This window comes from Melanotaenia boesemani, chromosome 5, assembly GCF_017639745.1.
Source record: "Melanotaenia boesemani isolate fMelBoe1 chromosome 5, fMelBoe1.pri, whole genome shotgun sequence".
Lineage (NCBI taxonomy): Eukaryota > Metazoa > Chordata > Actinopteri > Atheriniformes > Melanotaeniidae > Melanotaenia > Melanotaenia boesemani.
In genome coordinates this window covers 25,722,283-25,746,015 of record NC_055686.1, presented here as the reverse complement: position 1 = coordinate 25,746,015, position 23,733 = coordinate 25,722,283, and the positions used below count along the sequence as shown (strand labels likewise).

The 23,733-nt window shown below is 35.5% G+C and overlaps 2 protein-coding genes across 2 annotated transcripts in view; both read left to right on the top strand.

Annotated features, from left to right (window-relative positions):
• The window catches only part of LOC121639282 (high affinity immunoglobulin gamma Fc receptor I-like), a 31,450-nt gene extending 28,197 nt beyond the window's left edge, over positions 1 to 3,253 (top strand). The window contains exons 5-6 of the mRNA XM_041984442.1: positions 2,253 to 2,388; positions 3,196 to 3,253. Of these exons, the coding sequence (XP_041840376.1) occupies positions 2,253 to 2,388; positions 3,196 to 3,253 (194 nt within the window). The remainder of the gene's footprint in view (positions 1 to 2,252; positions 2,389 to 3,195) is intronic.
• A 9,197-nt stretch (positions 3,254 to 12,450) lies between these two features.
• LOC121640020 (Fc receptor-like protein 4) overlaps positions 12,451 to 23,733 on the top strand; it is a 31,263-nt gene continuing 19,980 nt past the window's right edge. The window contains exons 1-10 of the mRNA XM_041985686.1: positions 12,451 to 12,582; positions 13,037 to 13,300; positions 14,218 to 14,523; positions 14,856 to 15,116; positions 15,695 to 15,943; positions 16,162 to 16,275; positions 17,266 to 17,281; positions 17,368 to 17,459; positions 18,411 to 18,461; positions 18,557 to 18,622. Of these exons, the coding sequence (XP_041841620.1) occupies positions 13,042 to 13,300; positions 14,218 to 14,523; positions 14,856 to 15,116; positions 15,695 to 15,943; positions 16,162 to 16,275; positions 17,266 to 17,281; positions 17,368 to 17,459; positions 18,411 to 18,461; positions 18,557 to 18,622 (1,414 nt within the window). The 5' untranslated portion in view covers positions 12,451 to 12,582; positions 13,037 to 13,041. The remainder of the gene's footprint in view (positions 12,583 to 13,036; positions 13,301 to 14,217; positions 14,524 to 14,855; positions 15,117 to 15,694; positions 15,944 to 16,161; positions 16,276 to 17,265; positions 17,282 to 17,367; positions 17,460 to 18,410; positions 18,462 to 18,556; positions 18,623 to 23,733) is intronic.

Here is a 23,733-nt window from a genome sequence, read left to right as displayed (position 1 = left end):
GAGCTGCTGTGGTGCTACTTCCTACTCTGTGGGGCTCAGAGTAAAATCCAGGACTGACCTGGATCCTCTGATCAGCTTCTGTTCAGTTCTTTCCTGCCCTGTTCTGTACATTCACCACCCCAGCAGACCACACAGTAATACATGCTGATGCTAGCACAGTGTTGTATGTTTTCAGCAGTGACTTCCTAACTCCAAAAGACCTCGGCCTTCTCAGCTAGTGGAGATGAGTTTGGCCTTTCTTGTATAGAGCATCTGTGGTGGGTCAGTCCAGTTTATTGTTGAGGTGAACACCCAGTCACTGGTATACTGGTGCACGGCATGCAGGTTCAGTGAAGTCAAGAGAAACACAAACACAGATTTACTGAATGTAACAGACAGAACAGAAGGAATAAAAGTTAACTACATAACAAAGATGGAGGTCTTTAACAGGGATGGAGAGCTGGTTGGATACAGTGAGGGTGATTGGGGGATGAGTGAGAGTTAAACAGCTGAGTGTAAAAGTTTAGCAACCTGGAACTGGTGAGAAGGTACAACTCACCACTTTTTTAACTTCATATTTGAAGAAGTGGATGCACCAACAGAGGAGCAGAAAATATAAACATACTCGGGCAAACCGTCATGTGAAAAATCAAACAGCACAACTTTATAAATAACTACACATCAGCACAACACGTCCCTTATCAATAGACATTGCAATATTTCTTTAGGAATTATGTTAATTAAGACCTTGCACAGACCTCTGTACATGAAAACAGCTAAAATGTTTCTGCCGTGGACAGGAAATGTAACCATGACAACCAACTGCTGCAGTCAAAACTACCAACGCTGTCTGAGCTCAGTGTGAAAGGGAAGGAAACGGAGGGGGTTTTAATTTAAGAAGAGAAGTTAGAAAGACATTAGTCTCACATGCATGTCAGATGTAACGTCTCCTTCATCATTACTGTTGATGCACATTAGAAGACTTTCTGACTGGCTGTGCAGCAGGACTGGATGTGATGATGGATCACTCTTTTCTCTGTGTGCTGGGGTTATTCTGTAAGTACATCACTGACTTTCTGTCTGCAGATGATAGAAAATATTTCTATATAGTGAGAATGACTGTGTATCATTGGTTTAATGTGTTTCTCTGAGAGCCTGAGAAGAACAGAGCTGTGTTTTTCTTCCTAATCAGATTGTTTAAGCAGCAGGTGTCTTGGTCCAGGTTAGACTGAAGAAGTGTGTAAACAGCATGTGTATTGTTTAAGTTGTAGAAATGTTTTTGGTTTTAATGCGCTCCTCTTTTTTCTCTTGTTGATCTGTGCTTTTTCTTTTCTAAAATGTCTCAATTTATCATCAGTTTAGTAAATCTATTGAGGTTTTCATCTTTATTGCAGTGCTCCGTACGTCCATTGATGCAAATGCTGAAGGTGAGAAATTATTTTTCTGTCTTTTATTTAAACTGAACTCATATTTGTAATCTCATTACTTTCTTTTTATATTCATATTCTATTCATATATAAGTGAATAGAAAGTTAAACCAGTATTATGTTATTAAGATGTTGGGACACCATGAGCCTCCAGAACAACTTGTGTTTCTTTTTGTGTTTATTCAGTTGAAATCTTCAGGATTACATGTAGATACTGTCTATTTACTGAAGGTAGACATGATCACATTCTCAGACACAAGGATGTAAAATGAAACATTTCTCTTTTCTGTACATTGATGGGGTGGATTTTATAAAGGAATGAGATGCTACTCTGACCCTGAACCATGAGATTTCCCCCCAGAGTCTGTTAGTTATCTGGTATTTATTATTAATATTTATTTATTTATTTTATTGTTTATTATTATGTATTTACATTATAGACTGTTAATAATATCAGTAATAACAGCGACTTGTTGTTCTGTCTGCTGAAAAGTTGTTTAAGTGTCTCCTACAAGATCTGCCAAAGTTAGAAATTACACATTCAGAACTAGAAATGCTTCACATCCAGGTTTGCTACAGATGAAACAAAGAGCCTCATAAACAGCATCAGTGCTTCATGACATGTAGTTTATACGTTTGTGGATTTTTCTGAAATTATGACAGAATTCCTCCAAAAAACTTTCCTCTCATTTGGTGTTTTAATGATTCTGGTTGGATCAGAGTGTCTAACGTGTAACTACAAAGTTTTCATTGATGTTCAGTTTATTTCTGATCTGATGATGTTTTAATAGATAACTTACATCATCATAGTGATGATCATTTCCTTGTTTTTTTATTAACTTCCAGAAGATGAAGCCAAAGCCACTCTGACAGCAGGCAGTTCAATCATACCAGCAGGGGGCAGTGTGACTCTGACCTGTTCTCTGAAGATTCCTGCAGGATTCACTTATGAGCTCATCAGACTCACATTACCTGAAAACAAGTATAAACACTCTAATACACCAGTTTTCAGTATCTCAGAGGGAGGCAAATACACCTGCAGAGGATTTAGAAGAGACACAAACTTTAATACATCTTTCAGTAACACAGTCTTTATTCAGCAAACTGGTGAGTTTAGAAATTTCTTTTTAAATACAACAACATGGATTTTCTGAGGACAGAAGATTCATTGTGAAAACATTTTTCTAAAAGTGTAAAACTAATGTAGAAGTGATTTAAGGCCTAACCTCATTCTTATCTACATAAAGAGAACATTTTTATTTCAAAATGAGGTAAATGAGGTTACATCCACAATCAGTAGATAAATGATAGAAATGAATTCAGAAAGGAAAGAAAGTTACACCAAGTCCAGTTTGATAAACTGCTTTTTGTTTCATTAAGATTTAAAGGTGCATAAACTAAAGCTATTAAACATTTATAAACATTTTTTTGTCTTCAGGTTCAAGAGAGGAGACAGAAAATTTTCTGTTTGTCTAAAATGTTTTATTTTTATTCTTTGATTTCTCTCCATTTTATATCTTCAGTAAAATCTTTTATCTGTTAGTCTTTCAGTTTAAATATACCATTAGTGGTAACTGAATTACTTTTTTAATCCATTCATTTATTATTTTAGTATGTGTGTTATTTTTTTAATACTTTGAAGTAAACAAATATTTGATTCAGTCTTAAAAACACAGATGTAGAAAATAAATATGCAAAACAGAGCTGATATGAAAAATTAAAGATCATGTCATATTTCTGTAGATTTTCTGTGTGTGTAAGTTTTCTAACTGCATGTTTTTATGAACAGTTTCTATGAAGCCCACAGTGGTCCTGCAGCCCAGCTGGACTCTGATATACAGAGGTGAGACAATCACTGCCAGATGTGAGATCCAGGAAGGTGGAGGAACTCAGTGGACGTATGAATGGAGAACAACCAGGTTAAATAGACCTCCATCATCCAGAGAACACAGGATCAGCAGAGTTACTGACAGTGGAGACTACAGCTGCCGGGGAAGAAGAGACGAGTTTTATTTAACACAGTGGAGTGATGTCGTCTCAGTAACTGTATCAGGTAAGTTGGACGTCTTTCATCCATTTTAACTCTGTTTTCATCTGATTCATCCAAACAAGAAGGAAACACTTCCAACAACATCATGGTTGTTTTCCTCTTATTTAATGTAATGTGGAGTTTGTGTCCTCAAACATTTATGTTATATCTCTTACATGGTGACAGGTAGAATAATAATAAATTACTTTGCTTTCCTGTTATAATCAAATTTTATGACACATCCAACAGATTAAACACACACTCAGCAAAATTTATCATGTTTTCGTTCAGCCGCACAAATGTAAACGTTTAAACAGAGGTTGGTTTATTGTGAGGAGTGAGAGAGGATGGTGGTTGGTCATCAGATCCTGGGAAGGCAGTCTGGTCACGTGGAGTAGAAGCACATTCCAGGACAGCTTGGTTCTGAGATCTGAAAACTTGACAGTTTGAGCATAAGTCCGATCTCCAGATACGTGGTCAAGAGAACAGGCAAAGGTCATTCACAGAGAGGCCAAAGTCAGGATGCTTATCCAAAGGAGGAGGGACTAACATTTTTTAAGCTGTACATATGCACATCTTTCTTTACATGAACTTTAAATGTAAGTGTATTTATACATTTTGTTAGGAAATCATGAAACTTTAAAATCAAACATGATTTAAAAATGGTTTTTAATGAAAGTGTCACATCTCTGTCATTTTGTTGATTCTTGTAAACTGAACCAGAAAAAACATATTTAATATTTTCTGTTTTATGTCGTTGTAAATTGTTTGTGTTTTTGGACGATACAACAGATAAACCCAGAGCAGAAGGGACAGCAGGAACAACAACCATATCAGTAGGAGGCAGCATGACACTGAGCTGCTCTGTGGACAACTCTGCTGGATGGAAATACCAGTGGTTCAGACGAACCTCACACACTTCTGAAAAGCGCCTTAAAACAAATGATGAACAAAACAGAATCATCAGTGTGTCACAGGGAGGAATCTACAGGTGTAGAGGAGTAGTAGGAGTCAGTAGAAGTAAAATCACAAGAACTGTCTAATAACTTAACACACACACAAAATTCTCCATTTTAAATCAGTTATTTTGACATTTTCTTTGTTCCACTAAATGCCATGAGTTAACGGTAAATTATCAGATTAAATGGTATCAAATATATTTCCAACACATCAAACAAACAGCAGTAAATGAGACAAACGTGTCTCAAGTGATGAAAGAAAGGAAACTTTTTCCAGACTAAAATCACACAAAGATAAAACATAAATGAAGTTCTATGAAAACTCAACGAGCCGACACCAACAAAGCTACTGACGGCCACCTCAGATAAATATGAACTTTAGTGGCTGCAGCTGACTTGGACACGATTGTAGATACAAAGTTTACGTCTTCACTTTTTAACCCGCTGGTACCAGACGTCCCGTGGACGGGACATGACAATAAATATGTATTTTACTCAGTCTATCTTCCAAGTAGCTTCACATGTTATACGCCACTGGAAAGCTGAGAGTCTTGAGATCTGAACGATGTAAACCTTTCCAGGCTACAATCATAACTCTAGATTCAGCTAACACTTGTTTCAGAGTAGTCGCAAACACAGTTTATCTATGAAGCCATGCTGTGCTCCAGTAGCAGATGATGCTGCAACAAAAATGCTCCTGTTTCACCAGCAAGGCTCCCGTAAAAGTCCTCCAGTAAAATAGTTGGTCCACAACAAGTTTTATCTATAAAAACCTGTTTTAGGTAAAAATTGCAGGATTTATTTGACAAAGCTGAAACCGATTAGGAAGCTGTTTTATTATTTTTACTTAAATGTGAATCTGATCTTTAAATGTTTTTTTTTTTTTTTTTGTCCAACATCAGTTTCAGCTGAATGTGACCTGGAATCAGATTCAGTTTGTCTACATTTAGATTTTATTAGGGCTCTCAAATGATTAAAATTTTTAATCAGATTAATCACAGCTTTCATTAATTATTAATCACCATTCGTGACTAAACCAGAAATTTGCCCATTTTTACTGTATTGTATCAACAGAACGAAACGATGCTACAAATATTTACTGTTAACTGACCTTCACTTTGGTAAACATCAGATGTCCAATGGTCAGTAAATGCAGCATGTAATGTTCTTCTAGATGTTGTTCTAAATCATCTCTACCATGTTCTAGATAATAATTCAGAATTCACATATCATCATCTCACCAACCGTCTCCATGGTGATAAATTCTGTAATAAAACCAGCAGATGTGACGACTGAAGTTAAACAGCCAACATTGATGAAGAAACTCTGATAAAACTGATGATCTGGATAAAAACACATTTTTCCTTTTATCATTGAAGTGTGAGTGTTTGTGCAGCATCACCCAAAGTAAACACCTGCTGATAAAATACATCACTGGCTGTTTGTTTTTCAACTTATTCTTCACTTTTCTACATTATATGATCATTTTAGTTGTAATAATCAGTTCAATACTTCATAAAATTTAGACCTAAAAAAAAAGGTCCCATTTGTGCCCATTTTCCTGGTCAGTGCTCCTGCCTGGCCCCCCATCAGAACTTTTCTAGACCCGCCCCTTCATAGCTGGAGTATAAACCATGTCTACCACCAGCTAGCTACTGTGTTAGAGAAGGTCCTGCCAAAAACAAAACTTTTGTGGTAAATATGTGACGTGTGAACCATGAACCGCTAGTTTCCTCCTTCTCACCTGAAACATAAACAAACACAACAAAAAGCAGATCAGCTGATCACCGACAGTCGTCATGATTCATGGAACAACATGAGAGGAAAGGAAAGAAGCTGCTGCTGCACAAACTGATGACCAGAGATCCTCTAGAGCAGAAACGTTGCTGCAAAATGCAGGATAAGTTTAAAAAGAATGAGGGGAAAAGTGCGAGTGTAGCTCATGATTTTTATCTCGCCTCTCCACGTCCCACATTCATAACAGAGAGATTTATGTTTATTTATTTATCTGGATCCCCATTAGCACAACAAAGCTGTAGCTATTCTTCCTGGGGTCCAGAAAGAGTGTTACACATTTTTAAAATGACATGATCAAAATAATTATACAATACATTACATACATTTCATTGCCATGCACAAATAATGTAAAATAGTACTCACCAATATTAAAACCATATTCTTACGATAATAAACATCATATCATTTTTTAAATAACAGTTTACAAATTCATTATTAAAAAGATATTTGTAATAATAAAATGCCTTTTCAGTCATAGGCCTTTTCATTCTGGGCAATTATGCTAACGATTCACTTGAATTTTGTAGAATTTACTTTTTTAATTGAATCTTGAAATTCAAACTATTTTCTATTTGTGTTATTTGTTTAGGGAGTAAGTTCCATTCCTGCATTCCTCTATAACTGAATGTTTTCTTTCTATAATTTGTTACTACTGTGGGTAAAATAAATTTGTTTGTGGAGGCATGTCTAGTATCATACTTATGTATGTCTACACTAAACAGTAGACTTTGGTAGAGGATCTGAGGAGTTTTAGTGACTGAAATATTCCTAACAAATGTCAACAATGAATATAAAAGTCTGTCATAAACCGACATCCAGTTTAATTTCTCATGCATGAGTTTTACACTGGTGTAATAGTCACAACGAAGAACCATTCTTGCTGCTCTGTTCTGTATTATTTGTAATTTTATCTTTTCAGCTGTTGCATTTGACCATACAGTTGGACAATAGTCGAGATTTGACAATATTAATGCTTGTGAAACTACTTTGATTGTTTTAAATGTTAAGAACTTTGCATATCTTTTAATTATTGTAACTACCCTACCCATTTTGGCACACATACTATCTATATGTTTCAACCATGATAACCTATCATCTACTATGATTCCTAAAAGCTTAGTCTCGTTGACTTGTTCAGTTTGGGTTTCTTGGACTTTGATCTTTAGGGATGGATTTCGATTTATTGTATATTTAGAACCAAATACTATGCAGTGTGTTTTTGATAAATTTAAAATTAAATGGTTCTTATTAATCCAATCCCCCCACAGCATTTAACTCTGTTTGTAGGACAGCATTTAGCTCTTGCATGGTCGTTGCTGATGCATAGATTATTGAGTCATCAGCGTACATTACTGCTTTTGCCTTTGTCAAAACAAGTGGTAAATCGTTAGTGTAAATATTATAAAAGAAAAGGACCAAGGCTGCTTCCTTGGGTAACTCCACAAGTCACAGTCTTAATACTGGAATAACAACCATTGAAGTAAACAGTTTGTGTTCTGTCAGTTAAGTAGCTGTTAAACCACATTACAGCAGATTCATCAAATCCATATGCCACTAGCTTATCAATTAATGATGAATGGTTAAATATATCAAATGTGGCAGAAAAATCTAAGATAACACTGGCCACTATTTTCTTTTCTTCAATGTCTGTTAGCCAGTCATCAGTCATTATTGTCAGAGCAGTAGCTGTTAAACCACATTACAGCAGATTCATCAAATCCATATGCCACTAGCTTATTAATTAATGATGTATGGTTAATTATATCAAATGCGGCAGAAAAATCTAACATAACACTGGCCACTATTTTCTTTTCTCCAATGTCTGTTAGCCAGTCATCATTGTCAGAGCAGTAGCTGTTGAATGGCCTTTTCTATATGCATGTTGATAAGGAGTAAATAATCCTTGATCTAGGAAATAGTTGTTGACTTGTTTGTATACAATATTCTCCATGAGCTTGCCTATAGTTGTTAAAAGGCTTATAGGTCGGCTATTTTTACCAGAGAAAGGCTGCTTTTTATCTTTTAGTACTGGGATAATCTTTGCTTTTCTCCAGTCTTCTGGACATATACCTGTGGTTAAACCTAGGTTTATTATGTGACAAATGGCAGGAGCGACTAAATCTGCTGCCATCTTCAGGAGGTTTCCATCCATGTCATCAGCACCTGGTGGCTTATTTTTAAGATTTCTTAGAATATTTACAACCTCACAGTTACATTTTAAAATTTAAAAATACAATTTCGATCCTTCATAATTTTGTTTTTTATTTGAATAAGATGTGTTTGTATCTGCTGACATTTTCTCTTTTAATTTGCCAATTTTATTTCTAAAATAACTGTTAAAATAATTTGCTATATCAAGAGGCTTTGTTAAAAAATTACCATCATTATTAATATATGCTGGGTTAGATTTTCTATTTCTTCCAGTTAAATCGTTGATTGTATTCCACAGTTTTTTATGATCATTCTTAGTATGTTCAAATTTATTTTCATAATATAGTTTCTTTTTCGTCTTATTTAATTTTGTGACACAGTTTCGTAATTTACGATAGAATATCCAGTCCTCTTGATTGCCTGTTAGAATAGCGGTTTCTTGGCTTGGTTTCTTTGTTTTATAGATTGGTTTAATTCTTTATCTAACCAAGGTGTTTTGACATTCTTTACTGTAAACCTCCTGAGTGGTGCATGTTTATCCAATAAAAGCATAAACTTACTATTAAATTCCTCAAGTGCATCATTAGCATCAGTTTGAGCAAATACATTAGACCAACATATATTTTCAACATCTTCTATAAATACATCTTGATTAAACGTTTTAAATGATCTTTTACAAATAATTTTAGGCCCTGGCTTGTCCATTTTAACTCTCCTTATAGTCACAATTAAATTATGGTCACTACAGCTCATCGGAACAGAAACAGTACCAGTACACAATTCTGGAGCATTTGTAAAAATGTGATCAATACAAGTTGATGTGATAGTACCATCATTTCTACAATTAATTCTTGTTGGTTTGTTCATTAGTTGTGTAAGACCAGATGAATTTGTGGCATCTGAAAGTCTTGCTCCCAAAGGACATCTTTTTGATAGCCAATCGATGTTAAGGTGTCCCATAAAGTACATTTCTAAGCCCAGTGTGCTACTGTAGCCCAACATCTCAGTCATATGACCAAGTACTTACTGTCAGCATTTGGAGGTCGATAGCAACCTCCAACCAGTAAAGGTTTTATATGTGGTAAATGTATCTGTAACCATATCACTTCAATGTTGTAATTCATCAAATCTGCTCTAATTTCAACTGGTACATGATCTTGCACGTAGAAGGCTAAACCGCCATCACATCTATTTCTATCTCGTCTGAAAATATTATATCCATTGATAATCAACTCATTATCACCGAATGTCTCATCTGAATGAGTTTCTGAGATAGCAAGTATATTCAAGTTATTAGACCACAGAATATTTGCAATTTCTGTTAATTTATTCCTTATACTATTTATATTTATACGTTAAATTTTCAGTCCTTTAGTTGACTTTTGTACAGTCCTTTTCATATAACATTAAAAGAGAAATGGTGGATGTTGAAAAAACAATTTAAAAAAAAAATTGTACACTTCACAATTATTGCTTATTAGGAGTGCTGCTGCGTGGATGTATGATCAGCTTATCATGACGAAGGAAAGCAATATTCCCCTTGTCTCTTGCTTCCTTCATTTTTGGGAGTAGTTCTTTTCTTTTCCTTTTAACATCTTCTGTGTAATCTTCATTAATGTAGATATTTGTTCCCTTTAGGTTTTTTGCTCTTTGCATGATTGCCAATCGATCCTTGAATTTTAAAAACTTCACTAACATGGATCTTGGTCTGTCACTGCTCTGTGGTATTTTTCCTATCCTATGCACTACCTCCAGTTCTATGTCTTTTTGAAACTGTAATTTTTCTTTAAATATGTTTTTGACTTTTTCCTCAGATTCAGCCCATGTTTCACCAGGTGACTCGGCTACTCCATCTATCACTAAATTGTTCTTCTTTGATGGTGCCTCTAGATTTTCAAATGTATCTGAAACAGCTAATGCACTGTCACACAATTTTAAAAAGTCTGACTGTAGTGTTTCACTGTTGTTGGTCTGTTTGGCCAGGTTCAGTTTAATGTCATCAACTTCTTTTTGTGTATAGGTTAAACTAGTTTGTATTTCTTGTATGTCCCTTGATAGAGTATCCATTCTTGTATTTGTAGAATCAATGATAATTTTAACAAAACCTATAAAATTTTCCTGTTGCTGCTGTAATAGGGCAGAATACATTTCTTTCTGCTGCTGTAAAATTTCATTTACCTGAGCCATTGTAACAAATTCTTCCTCAGGTTTTGTGTTTGGTTTCTGTTAAGGTGGCATTTTCAAAACAGAAGGATACTTTGATGTAAAACAGTTGATTTACTTCTGGTCTAACTCAGAATGGTAACCTGCTGGCCCAGGTGTAGATGCTATCCCTGGTAATAGCCCGCTGGCCCAGGTCCAGTAGTAGTAGCCCAGGTGGTAGCCTGCTGGCCCACATGTAACAAAGATGCCCAGGCTGATAGCCTCAGCCTGGGAGGCCTAGTAGTGATGTGGCCTGTGGCTCCTGAGTGGTAGCAGTCAGAATGCAATCCAATAGATATCACTATATGTTTTGACAATCCACTCAAACTTGGTCCCGAAATATGTCCAACTGTTAATTTATCATCAAATGACGTAGAAATTGAGACAATTCTGTTGAATCAGCTAATTTTAAACAGATTTTTCTTACTTGTGCAGGACATCAAACAAAACAGTGCTGTCTCACAGGAACAGGAAGTGACGCTGAGATGATGGATGTATGGGGCATGTCATGCTGCACAAGCGTTAATTGTGTTAAAAATATTAATGCACTTAATTACATAAATTAGTTACCACTGTTAACATGTTATTTTTGACCGTGCTAATTTTTATTTAACGTACAGACATGTAAGCAGACGTTTATTACAGCAACAAGAGGAGACATAATTAGTCAGTTCCATCTCTCACATCATTTTAAATATGACAAGAGAAAAGATTTGTTCGTCCATCTTTGATGGAGATTCTCACTGGAAGCTGAGTCATAAATGTTTTCTGTTTTATAGTGAAAACAGGAAAAGGGGAGCCATGCAGGTTAAGTGCTTGAGGAAGATAAATGTACAGAAAATAAATTATAATTTCAGAAATAATTTAAGCATATTTGGTTTATAACTACATTTGTGTGTCAGCAGGTTAATTAGAAATCATTATAAATGTGTAGTTTTGTTATAACGGAGCTTAATGTCTCATGTGGGGTTTGTTATTTCTATGTGGTGCTACTAGCTAAATATAAACCTTTATTTAACCAGAAGAGCCAATTTAGAACAAACCTGGCGAGAGGCAACACATGGAAAATAAAAACAAAAGTAGATGACAAAACATACAAATACACATCCAACAGAACTTTATCACACCAATTTAAAACAGATTGTAGGAAGACATAAAAATGGTCCAACTAGCTACAGATAAAAGTAAGTGTAACCATCCTGGACCGCTTCCATTAGCAAGTTTTTAAAAGATGACAGTGGTATAAAAGTCCTGAGCTTTAGTTTCTGCTGCAAGTGATTCCAGTCATCTGCAGCAGAAAAGTGAAAAGATGAATGACTGAAGGTAGTGCAGACTTTGTGGATGAGCAGCTTAATGAGGCGACTTGAGCCAAGAGGACGTCTGATGTTATGAATCTGAGTAATGAGTGAAGATGCAACTGTGTTTTTCTAATTATGGTTTTATAAATCAACAGATACCAATGTGTTTATCTAAGAGAGTGAAGAGAGGGCTAACTGACCAGGGAACACAAGCTGTAGTGGTGTGTTAAAGGAGGATCTGGTAATAAAGCAAATGGCAGCGTTATAAATGGTGTCCAGTTAATAGAGGAGTGTTTAGAGGCAGCTCTATAAACAACATCACTGTAGTCTATGATTGGGAGGACTGTCAATTTAACCAAAAGATGACTTGATAAATGTATAAATTGTGATTCTTTTAGTAAATTTGTTTGTGAAATGAGTCACATTTTAATAATATGTTGGTTTTATTTTTGCTCTAAACTCACCAGCCAGTAAACCCAGAGCCAGACTGACAGCAGACAGTTCAATCCTACCAGCAGGGGGCAGTGTAACACTGACCTGCTCTGTGGACCACTCTGCTGACTGGAAGTTTAACTGGTTCAGAGATGGGTCAGTCTATCCTGCAGCTCAGCTCAGAAATAACAATGAACCAGGTGGAGTCATCAGAGTCTCACAGGGAGGTCTGTACCGCTGCAGAGGAGGAAGAGGAGAACCAGTTTTCTACACAGAAGACAGCCATGACGTCACCATCGAGGAAACTCGTGAGTTTTGATTATTGGCTCTAAAACAAAACAAAAATAATCTCCTATTGTTTTATCTGTTATTTTAACATGTATAAAAGACGCTTTGTTACCAACCATTAAATAAAATATATGTAATCATGATTACTGCAGCTTTAAATGATGCTTCATTTTCTTTTGTCTTGTTTGGGTTCAAGAGAAAGATCATTTTGTCTAAAATTTATTTATTCTTATATATTCAGGAAAAGCCTTAATCTGTCAACTTTTACCAATAATGTTTTTTTTATTCATTTTTTTATCATGTTTTCTTTGTTTTCAAATCAATAAATATTTGATTTAGTCTACAAACCACAGACATCCAAAATAAATATGCAAATTAATATAAAAGTTACTAAGTTGATAAGAAACATTCAAATAATATTTCTGTAGATTTTCTGTGTGTGTAAGTTTTCTAACTGCATGTTTTTATGAACAGTTTCCATGAAGCCCACAGTGGTCCTGCAGCCCAGCTGGACTCTGATATACAGAGGTGAGACAATCACTGCCAGATGTGAGATCCAGGAAGGTGGAGGAACTCAGTGGACGTATGAATGGAGACCAACCAGGTTAAATAGACCTCCATCATCCAGAGAACACAGGATCATCAGAGTTACTGACAGTGGAGACTACAGCTGCCGGGGAAGAAGAGACGACTTTTATTTAACACAGTGGAGTGATGTCGTCTCAGTAACTGTATCAGGTAAGTTGGACGTCTTTCATCCATTTTAACTCTGTTTTCATCTGATTCATCCAAACAAGAAGGAAACACTTCCAACAACAATATGGTTGTTTTCCTCGTATTTAATATAATCTGGAGTTTGTGTCCTCAAACATTTCTGTTACATCTCTTACATGGTGACAGGTAGAATAATAGTAGAAAAATAGTTTTTTTCTAAATAAAGGTAAAAACATCAAATAAGAATATTTTTGCTTTCTTGGTGGCACAAATTAATTCTTATCATTTTAAAGGATCATTTATATCGAGACAGGAAATTTAATAGTACATCTGTAATTTATTAAGTACTACAAAGTTACATGGAAACAGGAAAAATACTGAATCTATCTCAGCTGTAATACTTCATTAATAAAAAGATATTTTATTGACTGATGCAGTTAAATCTCTAACACGTAACATGGGTGTGTAGTAGTAATGTACAGAAACAGATGATACTTCATTTATCTGCTTATTATTATTATATTTAGTTAAATCAAATCCCTGTATATCTGACCTGATACCTAATAGTGTTTCTTTAGGACAGAGTTGGATCTCATGAGCACAATGAAATGTATCTTTAGTTAGTTATTGAAAACTTAACAACAGACAGAAATGATTTCATTTATTTGATGATGAGTTTGCTCTTAAAAGTGATTTTCTTTAATGAAGAGACATCCATCTGAATGCTGCACAGTTTCTCTAATTCCACTGAACTAAATATTGAGATGAATTAACCCCTTTATTTGTATTTTAATTAAACAGTTTATCTGAACAAATGTAGACGTTTTAAATACATATAAAAATTTAAATATAAAATTGATAACATTTGTAGAGAAATGTTATTCAGAGTTAAGAGTCAACAAGGTCCAACATGTTTTCATTCAGATAAAATCTCTCTCCAGCAGATAAACCCCGGCCTGTCCTCTCTGTGTCTCCATCATGGCTGAGTCCTGGATCCTCAGTAACTCTGAGATGTGAGATTAAACCTCCGTCTGCAGGATGGAGGTTCTACTGGTATAAAGCTGTTCCTGATCTGTTAAACAACAGGTACAGTTATGATCTGCTGCCTGGTAGCACTGCTGGGACTGAACATGATTCCTACATCATTCATGGACAAACACACACAGCAGGATATGTGTGTAGAGCTGGAAGAGGAGACCCAGAGTATCACACTGATTACAGTGAAGTAAAGTTTCTCTGGTCTGCAGGTCAGTGTGTTTCTGTCCTCTCAGTGAGGATCAGTTATGTTTTCAGATTCAACACTTTATTGTCATTGTAATAATATTGCAGAGCTCACTTTGATTCTAATATTTTTCTCTGTGACTGAAACTATCTTTAAAACCAAAGTGTTTAGATGTACACAGCTTATCATTTAAAACATATTAAAAATGTTCATAAAATCCCAGTTTGATAATCTTGTAGACATGTGAGCTCTGATCTTCAGAACTAAATAAAATATAAACAAAAGGAATATTTGCAATGAGGCATTTTTATATTTTAATGTGTTTTATAGAAATCTCATTACATGTTTGTTTTTCAGATGTTCATCCAGCAGCGTCTCTCACAGTGAATCCTGACAGAGTTCAACACTTCACATCTGACTCTGTTTCACTGAACTGTGGAGGAAACTCTGCTGAGTGGAGAGTGATGAGGTTTACAGAAACACATCATCTGTTTCGCTGCTCCTCCTGGGGGAGAATGACTGGATCCTCATGTAACATGAAGTGGTATCACAGTGGAGTTTACTGGTGTGAGTCTGGATCAGGAGAGTTCAGCAACACAGTCAACATCACTGTACAGAGTGTGTTATGATGCTTTGTTTTCATTTTTAAGTATCACTTATCATCAATGTCATTTCCATATAGAAATGGATTTTCAGTGTTTGTCTCGTGATTACATCCTATGATTTTGTGTTTATTATTGCTAGATTAATTCCTTCTGTGTTCAGCAGATTAAATATAAATCCATTCTTTAAATAAACTACTCTCTCTTCCATCACCACAAAGCAGCATCAAACTCTTGACTGTAGGTTTTACTTCATTCACTTCATCTCTTCACAAAACTATAGAACAATAAATATTTCTTCTTCATTCCTGCCTGCTGCTGTCAGGCTTTACAATACTTCCACCACCACCTGCCCTGGACAGACCACACTCAGAACTAGACTGAACCACTGCCACACCATGTCTAGATCTGTGTAAACATGTATGTGTGTATATATGTATATACAGGACATGTGTATGTTTTTAAATACACATGATCAGATGTCTGTGTTTAATGATAAAGAGTTTATTTACTTCTCTATAAATCAGTTTTTCCTGAATCTCTCTACCAGCTGATCTCTGACTGAACTTAATATCCACTGACTTTTCTTTACAGATGATGATGATGGCGTCATCCTGGTGAGCCCCGTCCATCCTGTGACTGAGGGAGCTTCTGTCAGTCTGAGCTGCAGACTGAGAGAACAAAACACACTTTCCAGTGTTTCTTTCTATCACAATGACAAACTTCTCCAACATGATGGCAGAGAGGAGCTGAACATCTCTGCAGTGTCACAGTCAGACGAAGGTTTCTACAAGTGTCAACATGCAGGAAAGACGTCACAACAGAGCTGGATGTCAGTTACAGGTGAGCAGGATTAAATTATCATACATTTTACTTTGTAAATCATTTTTCTGCTCAAAGCAGGAGAAACAAAAAGTTTGTTGGTGAGTTTTTACTGTAGATCTGGATTTTTTTCATTGTGTTGAAGCTTGAAATCACATTTATTTTTCTGGAAACACTGAGAGAATTATGTTCTAAACCCTTCATATAAATAACATTATTACTTTCTGTTGTGTTTCCAGCTGTGTCCAGACCTGAAAGCTCTTCATTTCCTGTGCTGTTGATGGTTCGATCTGTTATTGGAATCATATTATTGATTTTCCTGCTCTTGTTGTGTCTCTGCAAACGGTCCAAGGGTGAGACCTTCATTTATTTATTGCAAATAAATAAATAAAATAAATAAATAAACTTAAGAACATCAACATACTTTATATAAAATTACATTAATCAGAAGAAGATCCAAACCAAGAGGAAATATAATCTTTGTTAAATCTTAATCTACCTCAGATGTTTAGAGAAACAGCAGATGTGCTTGAAACACCTTTAACATCAGCAGATCTCCATAAAGCCCTTTTCCACACGTCCAACAATAAATCACCTGGACCTGATGACTTTCCTGCTGAACTTTATAAACATTTCTGTCTCACTTTTGTTGTGAATTACTTAAAACAGATGATGTGGAACAATAGTTTAGTGGTAAAAGTGGCTCTAGATGGCAGCTTGATGTAAAATACAAAAGGTTTATTACAAAAACTGACATCTTAAACAGATCTGCAGCATCTGTGAGGTCTCTGGGCCAGTTGTAGAGAAATCCCCTGGACTATGGGTACCACTGGCCTTATATAGGTTCCCAGACAAAGAACAGTCCTAAGCTAACATGTGGAACCCCTGAGACTTGTACATGAAATCATGTGATGCTGTACCCTATAGGGTTCACTGAGTTGACCAAGTTCATGTGGTACTGCCTACTCTAAAGGTTGTGGAGTTTGCTGGATCCATATGATATTTACAGAAACAAACCCTAATTCCTAAATGTGCTTAGTACATCTAAACATGATTATACTGCCTACATGATGCTAATAATTAGACACCACACTTTCACCATTATTCATCAAACTTGTGTAAGAAATCAAGAGCACATTAAAAATACCACCCCATACGAACACAACACAACAGCAGCACATTGTCTTTGTGCTGCTGTTGTGTTGCTGCAGAAAAAAAGGTGAGACCTTTCATCACTTAATGAAAATGGTAGAAACTGATTTACTGAAAATGACTAACTATTCTAACATGGTTAAACAGATTAATTACACAAGAACTCATTTTTATCTCTTTATTTTTTACAGATCCATCTTGTAACAGGTTGGTACATGGCTCACATTAAATATATCAACTGTTTACATGATATGATTCTTATTAAATTAACATTATTTACTTTTATTTCTCAGGTTGAATCAGATTCTGAACATCGACCGAGTCTCTGCTACACAACAGTCAGTCAACGAGAATGAAACTCAGGTTTATTCCTCTCTCCTTCATGGTCAGTCCTACAAATAATGTCTCAGTTTGTTGCTAGATCTTCATAAATCAGGCAATACGGACACTTTTATCCATACTCTTCATTAATAGACATTACTATGACGGGCTGCACTGTGGTGTGGTGGTGGTTAGCACCACAGCCTCACAGCAAGAAGGTTGCTGGTTGGAGCCTTGGCTGGGGGAGGTTGAAACCTGGTGGCCTTTCTCTGTAGAGACAAGTTCTCCGGCTTCTCTGTTTGTCTCATTCTGTGTTGGCCCTGCGATGGACTGGAGACATGTCCAGGGTGTACCCTGCCTCTCACCTGCTAAGATGCTGGGATAGGTTCCAGCTTACCCACGACCTTTAACGGACTACGTGGTAGATAATGAATGAATGAACTATCTGACAGTAAGCCAGCGTGGATCATCCAGCAGCAGAAACTGAACGTTTCAGTTTAATCATGAAACATTGAACATCTGCTGCTCTGAATGCAGCTGCTGCTGCGTGAGGACCAAGCCTCTTCTGAGTGCTTTTGGACGGGGGAGGAGTCTGCGCAGCACCCACTCCTCACTGAGAAGAATAAACTACGTTCATTCACATTAGTCTCCAAAAGTCTCCAAATAATACCAGAAAAGTCGCTAGATCTGTCTCTTTTTAATTAAAAGTCTGAACACTGCTCAGTATGGCGACAAAGTCTCTAAGTTGGCAAAACTGTGTCCTTCCATTTTAATACAGTCACTTCCTGTTACTTCAAAATAAAGTACTTCAAAATAAAACACTGTCATTGCTCTTAGAAACTAAGCGATTCATATGCATGTCAGAGTTTTAACATCAACTAATCATGAAATACAGGCAAATTCATACTCAGCAAACTAAACATATTAAACATCACTATTCATTTAACATTTCACAACAGTAATAAAGTGGTAACTTGTCACAAATCTGATTTTCTTTATTTTCTCTGACATGCAGGTGATGCTGCTGTCTACGAATCAATCAGAGGTTGTGGAAACACTGGAAGTGGTACAGTATAAACCTGATTCATGTGGAGCTGTCAGAAGACCATATAATGTAGGGAAGCATGACTTGCCCTAAATGTATGTAAATATTTATTTTAGATGCACCAGCAGATGAATACAGCAACGTCACATCTCATCTTAACCTTAAAGGTCGTGATAAGAGCAGTAAGTACATAAAATATTTTACTAAATATTTTTTTGTTTATGTTACTACAAATATTAGAGTCTAATTGAAAGATAAAGTGTGTTACTCAACACAATAGTAGTAAAAGTACAATAGTAGCAGTAAAATAACTGCATTTATATATTTATAATAAAGTTTCTTCATCATTTTATAGAAGTAACTATGGACCTCTTCAATCTTACTACGACTGTTGAAGTTTTAGATTTAGATATTTACATGAAATTTATAAAAGGAAAATGTAGTTTTATTTTAAAATAAAACATTTTCTTTGTATTTAACTTGGATGAGATATTTGACCAACTAGTTCATTTACTGTGAATGAATCAGCTTCTGATGTCACTTTGTCCCTCATCATAGTTTAACAGTCATCACCTCATATTTACCATTTAACTTAAAAATCTCACCATTTGTCCATTTTCATTTTCTTTATTTCTTTAAAATGTTTTCTTTATCTGTGTTTTAGGTCCATGAAAAGAAGATTATTACCACCAAAAGAAGAGACTTGTGGACAACAAGCAGAAACAATATTCTTGTTTAAACGTGTTAGCAACTGTTCTAAACGTCCAAGCGTCCATCAGTCATTTGTCCAGTTTTGTGTTATATTTCTTTATTATATTACATGATCTGGATTTATTTGTTCTCATTTGGGCTTGTAGCATTAGGCCCCAAGACCTTGGTATCACCCAGAGGGTGCTCTACCCCTCTATCCTATCTACATGTTTTACGACCCAGAGAAAATTCCTGTCTACCAACAGATGGACAATTGTTGACCTAACACTGAGTTCCCAGCCTACACAACTTTGCAATTAGAGGAAACTTGATTTGCCATCCGAAACTGAAAACTGTAACTCATTAACTTCAAAAAGAAGAAACACTCTTAAGCTGAGTTAATTCAGGGCCGAGTGTCAACCGTACCAGGGAACATCTCAAACCTTTTGGTGATTAACAACATTTAAGGCCCTCTTCCCCAGACATTCGCACATGTAAATCAACCTGAGATGGACCTTAAGACACCAGATCACATTCTTCTCACAGATGGACTTTGCCAAGAAGTGTCAGAAATAACAACCCTTTTCTTGCAGGACTGTTTAACCTATAGTCTTTAAACGGCCTCTAATGTTTGAATTTTGGTAATAATGAATGTTTAAAATGATCACACATCTCAGGAAAGTACAAATGGTAACTTTGAATGGATTCTCTGTGATGTACCATCACAAAGTTACAATTCAAGGGATTCTTACCATGGATCAACATCTCATCCTGCTGGCCGTTTTTAAGGTTTGCTATCGGGATCACAAACCAAACTTTAAACAGTTTACAGAAACTTTTATCCAGAAATATCCAGAGCAGAACGGATAGTGTGTGATTGTAAATATGAACTTCATTTACAGGTAACGGATTACCAAAGTATATCTGTGTTTTATTAACGAAATGGTATAAATGTGTTTATATCTCATGGATAATTAACTGCCTGTAATAATTGGAAGTTGTGTGTGTTTATCTTTCAAACAGGATATTCATCTGTTTTATGAAATGTGTTTTATAGTGTACTTTCTGTTTGAACTGGCATATGGGAAAATAAGTTTATTCTTACATAGACAGATATTAAACGTCTAGGCCTTTGTATGTAAATTAAGTTCAACCTCGCCAACATTCTACACTGCGATTGGCCTAACCACACCAAACCCCGCCTTAACCAGAGGACATTACCAGAAACTCAGAGATTTTAATTTAGAGAAGAAAGGAAGAGAAAAGAGAAGAAGGAGAAAAGAATAGGTACCTACTAAAACAGATCTGTACGAAGAGATAAGTCCATGGAATAAGTCGTAGAACGTTCAATTTAGTTTTGTCCTTTGTGTTATTCGTTGATGTTTTTGATCATTTTTGCTCAAAGCAGCCAAACCCGTTGCTACGCAACTAACATATACAACTTTTGTATCCAGCGCCAGAGATATTCCAACTTGTTGCATTTTTTATTGTTTTCCTTTTTGAGAAGAACTTTGGGGAAGTCAGTCCAAAGTTCAGTTTTCAGAGCCAATTTCTGCCAAAAGCGTTCTGATCCATAACGCTCAATTGTGGACATTCCCAACAACAAGGCTCTGATTCCGGTTCCAAGCCTCCGGAACCACACCAGCTACCACCGCTGTGCCAGTGGAGCGTGGGAATCAACCCGGTTCGTCTTGGAAGCTGATCCAAACCCTTGCAGACGGGCTGTCTTCTGCCGGGTACCAGACAACCTCAGGGACCTCGCCACCTTGAAGCCGTACCAAACCCCACTTGTAGGCCCTACCGCCTGCTCCAAGTAAGACCGAACCGAGCCTCCAACTGGGTCTAGCTGGTGTCTTTGAAACGTTGAATTTTATTCACTCTCCACTCCAAAATTCATTTAGTCATTCCTTTAATTCAACTGACTATTCTAAATTGTCTTCCTAAATTCCCGTCTACTTCGCTAGGTTCCGACTAGAATTAAAGGTTACTCATTAGTTAGTCAATTTTCCCATATTCCAAACTGTGTAAGATACAGATATCAATTTCTTTATAATCCCTGATTTCATTTCATTGCCTTCTTTACTCTTGTTTATTTCATTGTACTGTTGTCTTTCTACTGTCTTTTAAGCTGGTTTACCCTCCCGGCGCAACAGAAGGCCGGCAGTGTCTCTAAAGCGATATTGATAATTTCATAATTTCTGACATTGATTTACCCTTGCTGTTAATTGATTATTGGTGTTAATAAATTGTTACATTTTTGAGAGTTAGAATCATTTCCGTGGTTAATTTTGGATGGAATCAAGGTCCCTTCAGACGTTGAATTCGCCACTTCAGATATGAGGATTAGACTGGATTAAAATAATTTTTATTACAACCCTACTCACGGTTTTCTCTTCTGGACCGTGGATTATTTAATCAGCTTATACAGAAGAGTGGTGCCCCACTTCGAGGAAAAACACAGTTATAAGGTTTAATTGGTTTTGATATTAATTTCTACCGTCGAGGTTTATATTAATATCGAGGCATTACGCTACATGCTTTTTGTAGCCAAAACGTAAGAAAACTAAAACCATGTACAAAGTTTAACAGCCATGTCCATCTTATACCTCGTCTCCAACATAATACATAAAAGCAGATTAAAACAAAATTATGAAAAGATTTTTAATAATGTGACCATGGATTGAAGAAAAACAAATTGACCCTTGTTGTATTTTACAGGTTAAACATTAAATAACTGAAATATTTACTGTCAGTATTAAAATGGGTTTAATAGAGTTAACTGGCTTTGATAACATTTCAATGTGCTCAGCTGTGTAAGTATGTAGTACTCTGCTTATTTAATATGCAAGTGTACTATAACCAAGTCGTATTTTGGATGTTATGTGGTGTTTTTCCTCCCTGTCAGAAGTTGGTGGTGTTATGTTGTGTGTGTGTGTTTCCCTGAATGTCTTTCAAGGATTGAACAATGATGGTGTACGCTTTAAAGTGTGATGAGCAAGATTGCTAAGAATGCTATTGGGTGGATATTATTTAGTCTTTTTTTCTGGTTTAATTTCTTTTTCAAATTTTGTTGAGTGTTAATAAAGACGGGTGAAAAATAAAGGGTTGAATATCTTTATTTAAATGTGTCTTGTCTTGTTATCTTATTAATGTTGAAAATGGTCAGAGGAGGACGTTAACATCAGCCTGGAGTCATAAAGAAAATAACACACAAAACATTATCTGTTTAATTTCCTGTGTTAAATTTCTAACATCAGGAATCCAATCCAACTTTATGTATAGAGCACTTTCAAAACAAATTGACTGACATGACAACTGTGGCCCAAGAGGGAGGGGGCATCGGTGCTCGGCTATAATTAGTCCAGCCCAGAATCAATCATGACTAAATGGTTGATCTAAGATTTGTGTACCAACAGGTATCATACCTTTTATAATTAGAACTATTAGTAGCCTAAAAAAAAATGACCCGGCCTTAAAGCCAACAGTGCCTTCAGTATCATTGCACTATCAAAGACTTGGATGAAACCAGATAAGGGAACAGACTTTGAATTTGATGGATATGATTTGATCTTTATGAACAGAACAAACAAGCAAGGAGGGGGAGTGGCCTTTTATGTGGACAAGAAATATGTTTATAAGCTGGTAGAAATAATGACAACAGTTATCAATAATATATTGGAAGTTATAACAATAGAAATATGTCTGTAAAATAGGAAAAATGTTATTTTGAGATGTTGATGCAGTAATTGTTAACCCATTAAGGGACACTTTTAGTTGATTTGGTTCGTATTATATTTTGCTTTTGGCATTTGGACTATATTTATTTGTTTTGTGAACCTGTTTAAGTTATATTTTGGCAAATTGTTGACTTTTTTTTATTTATAATTTTTACATTTAACAGATGTATAAAACACCAGCTTCCAGAAATGAAATTCTCAAAGAATGGATGGATGAAAAGTTTAGGAATTCATTCAATAAAACTATATTTATTTGTAATGACTTTAACATAGATTTACTAAATCCAAATAAGCATATTATGACAGGAGAGTTTATCAATACAATGTATAGCATAGGCCTGTAACCCAAAATAATAAAACCTAGCAGAACTACATCACAAAGTGCTACACTAATCGATAATATATTCACAAATGAAATGCACAACAAAACTGTGAGTGGATTACTGATCAATGATATCAGTGATCATTTGCCAGTTTTTGACATTTATTATAACTATAACAAGGACAAAAGGGATAATATGTTAAAGTATAAGCGGGTGAGGACAGAAGAGACAATAATGCATTTAAAATGAGCTCTTAACATGTAACTGGAAACTATATTGGAAGAAGCAGATGTTGATAGAGCATATGACAAATTCTTAAGATTTTTTTTTTATTTTTACATGATAAACATAAAACAATATAGAAGTAAATATAAATATAATCATTGCCCATGGATTACAAAATGCCATCAAGAAGAAAAACAGTTTATACAGAAAATTTATAGAATGTAGAACAATGAAAGTAGAAGTAAAATATAAGAAGTATAAAAATAAATTAACCACCATAATGAGAACATGTAAGAAATATTATTATTGTAAAATATT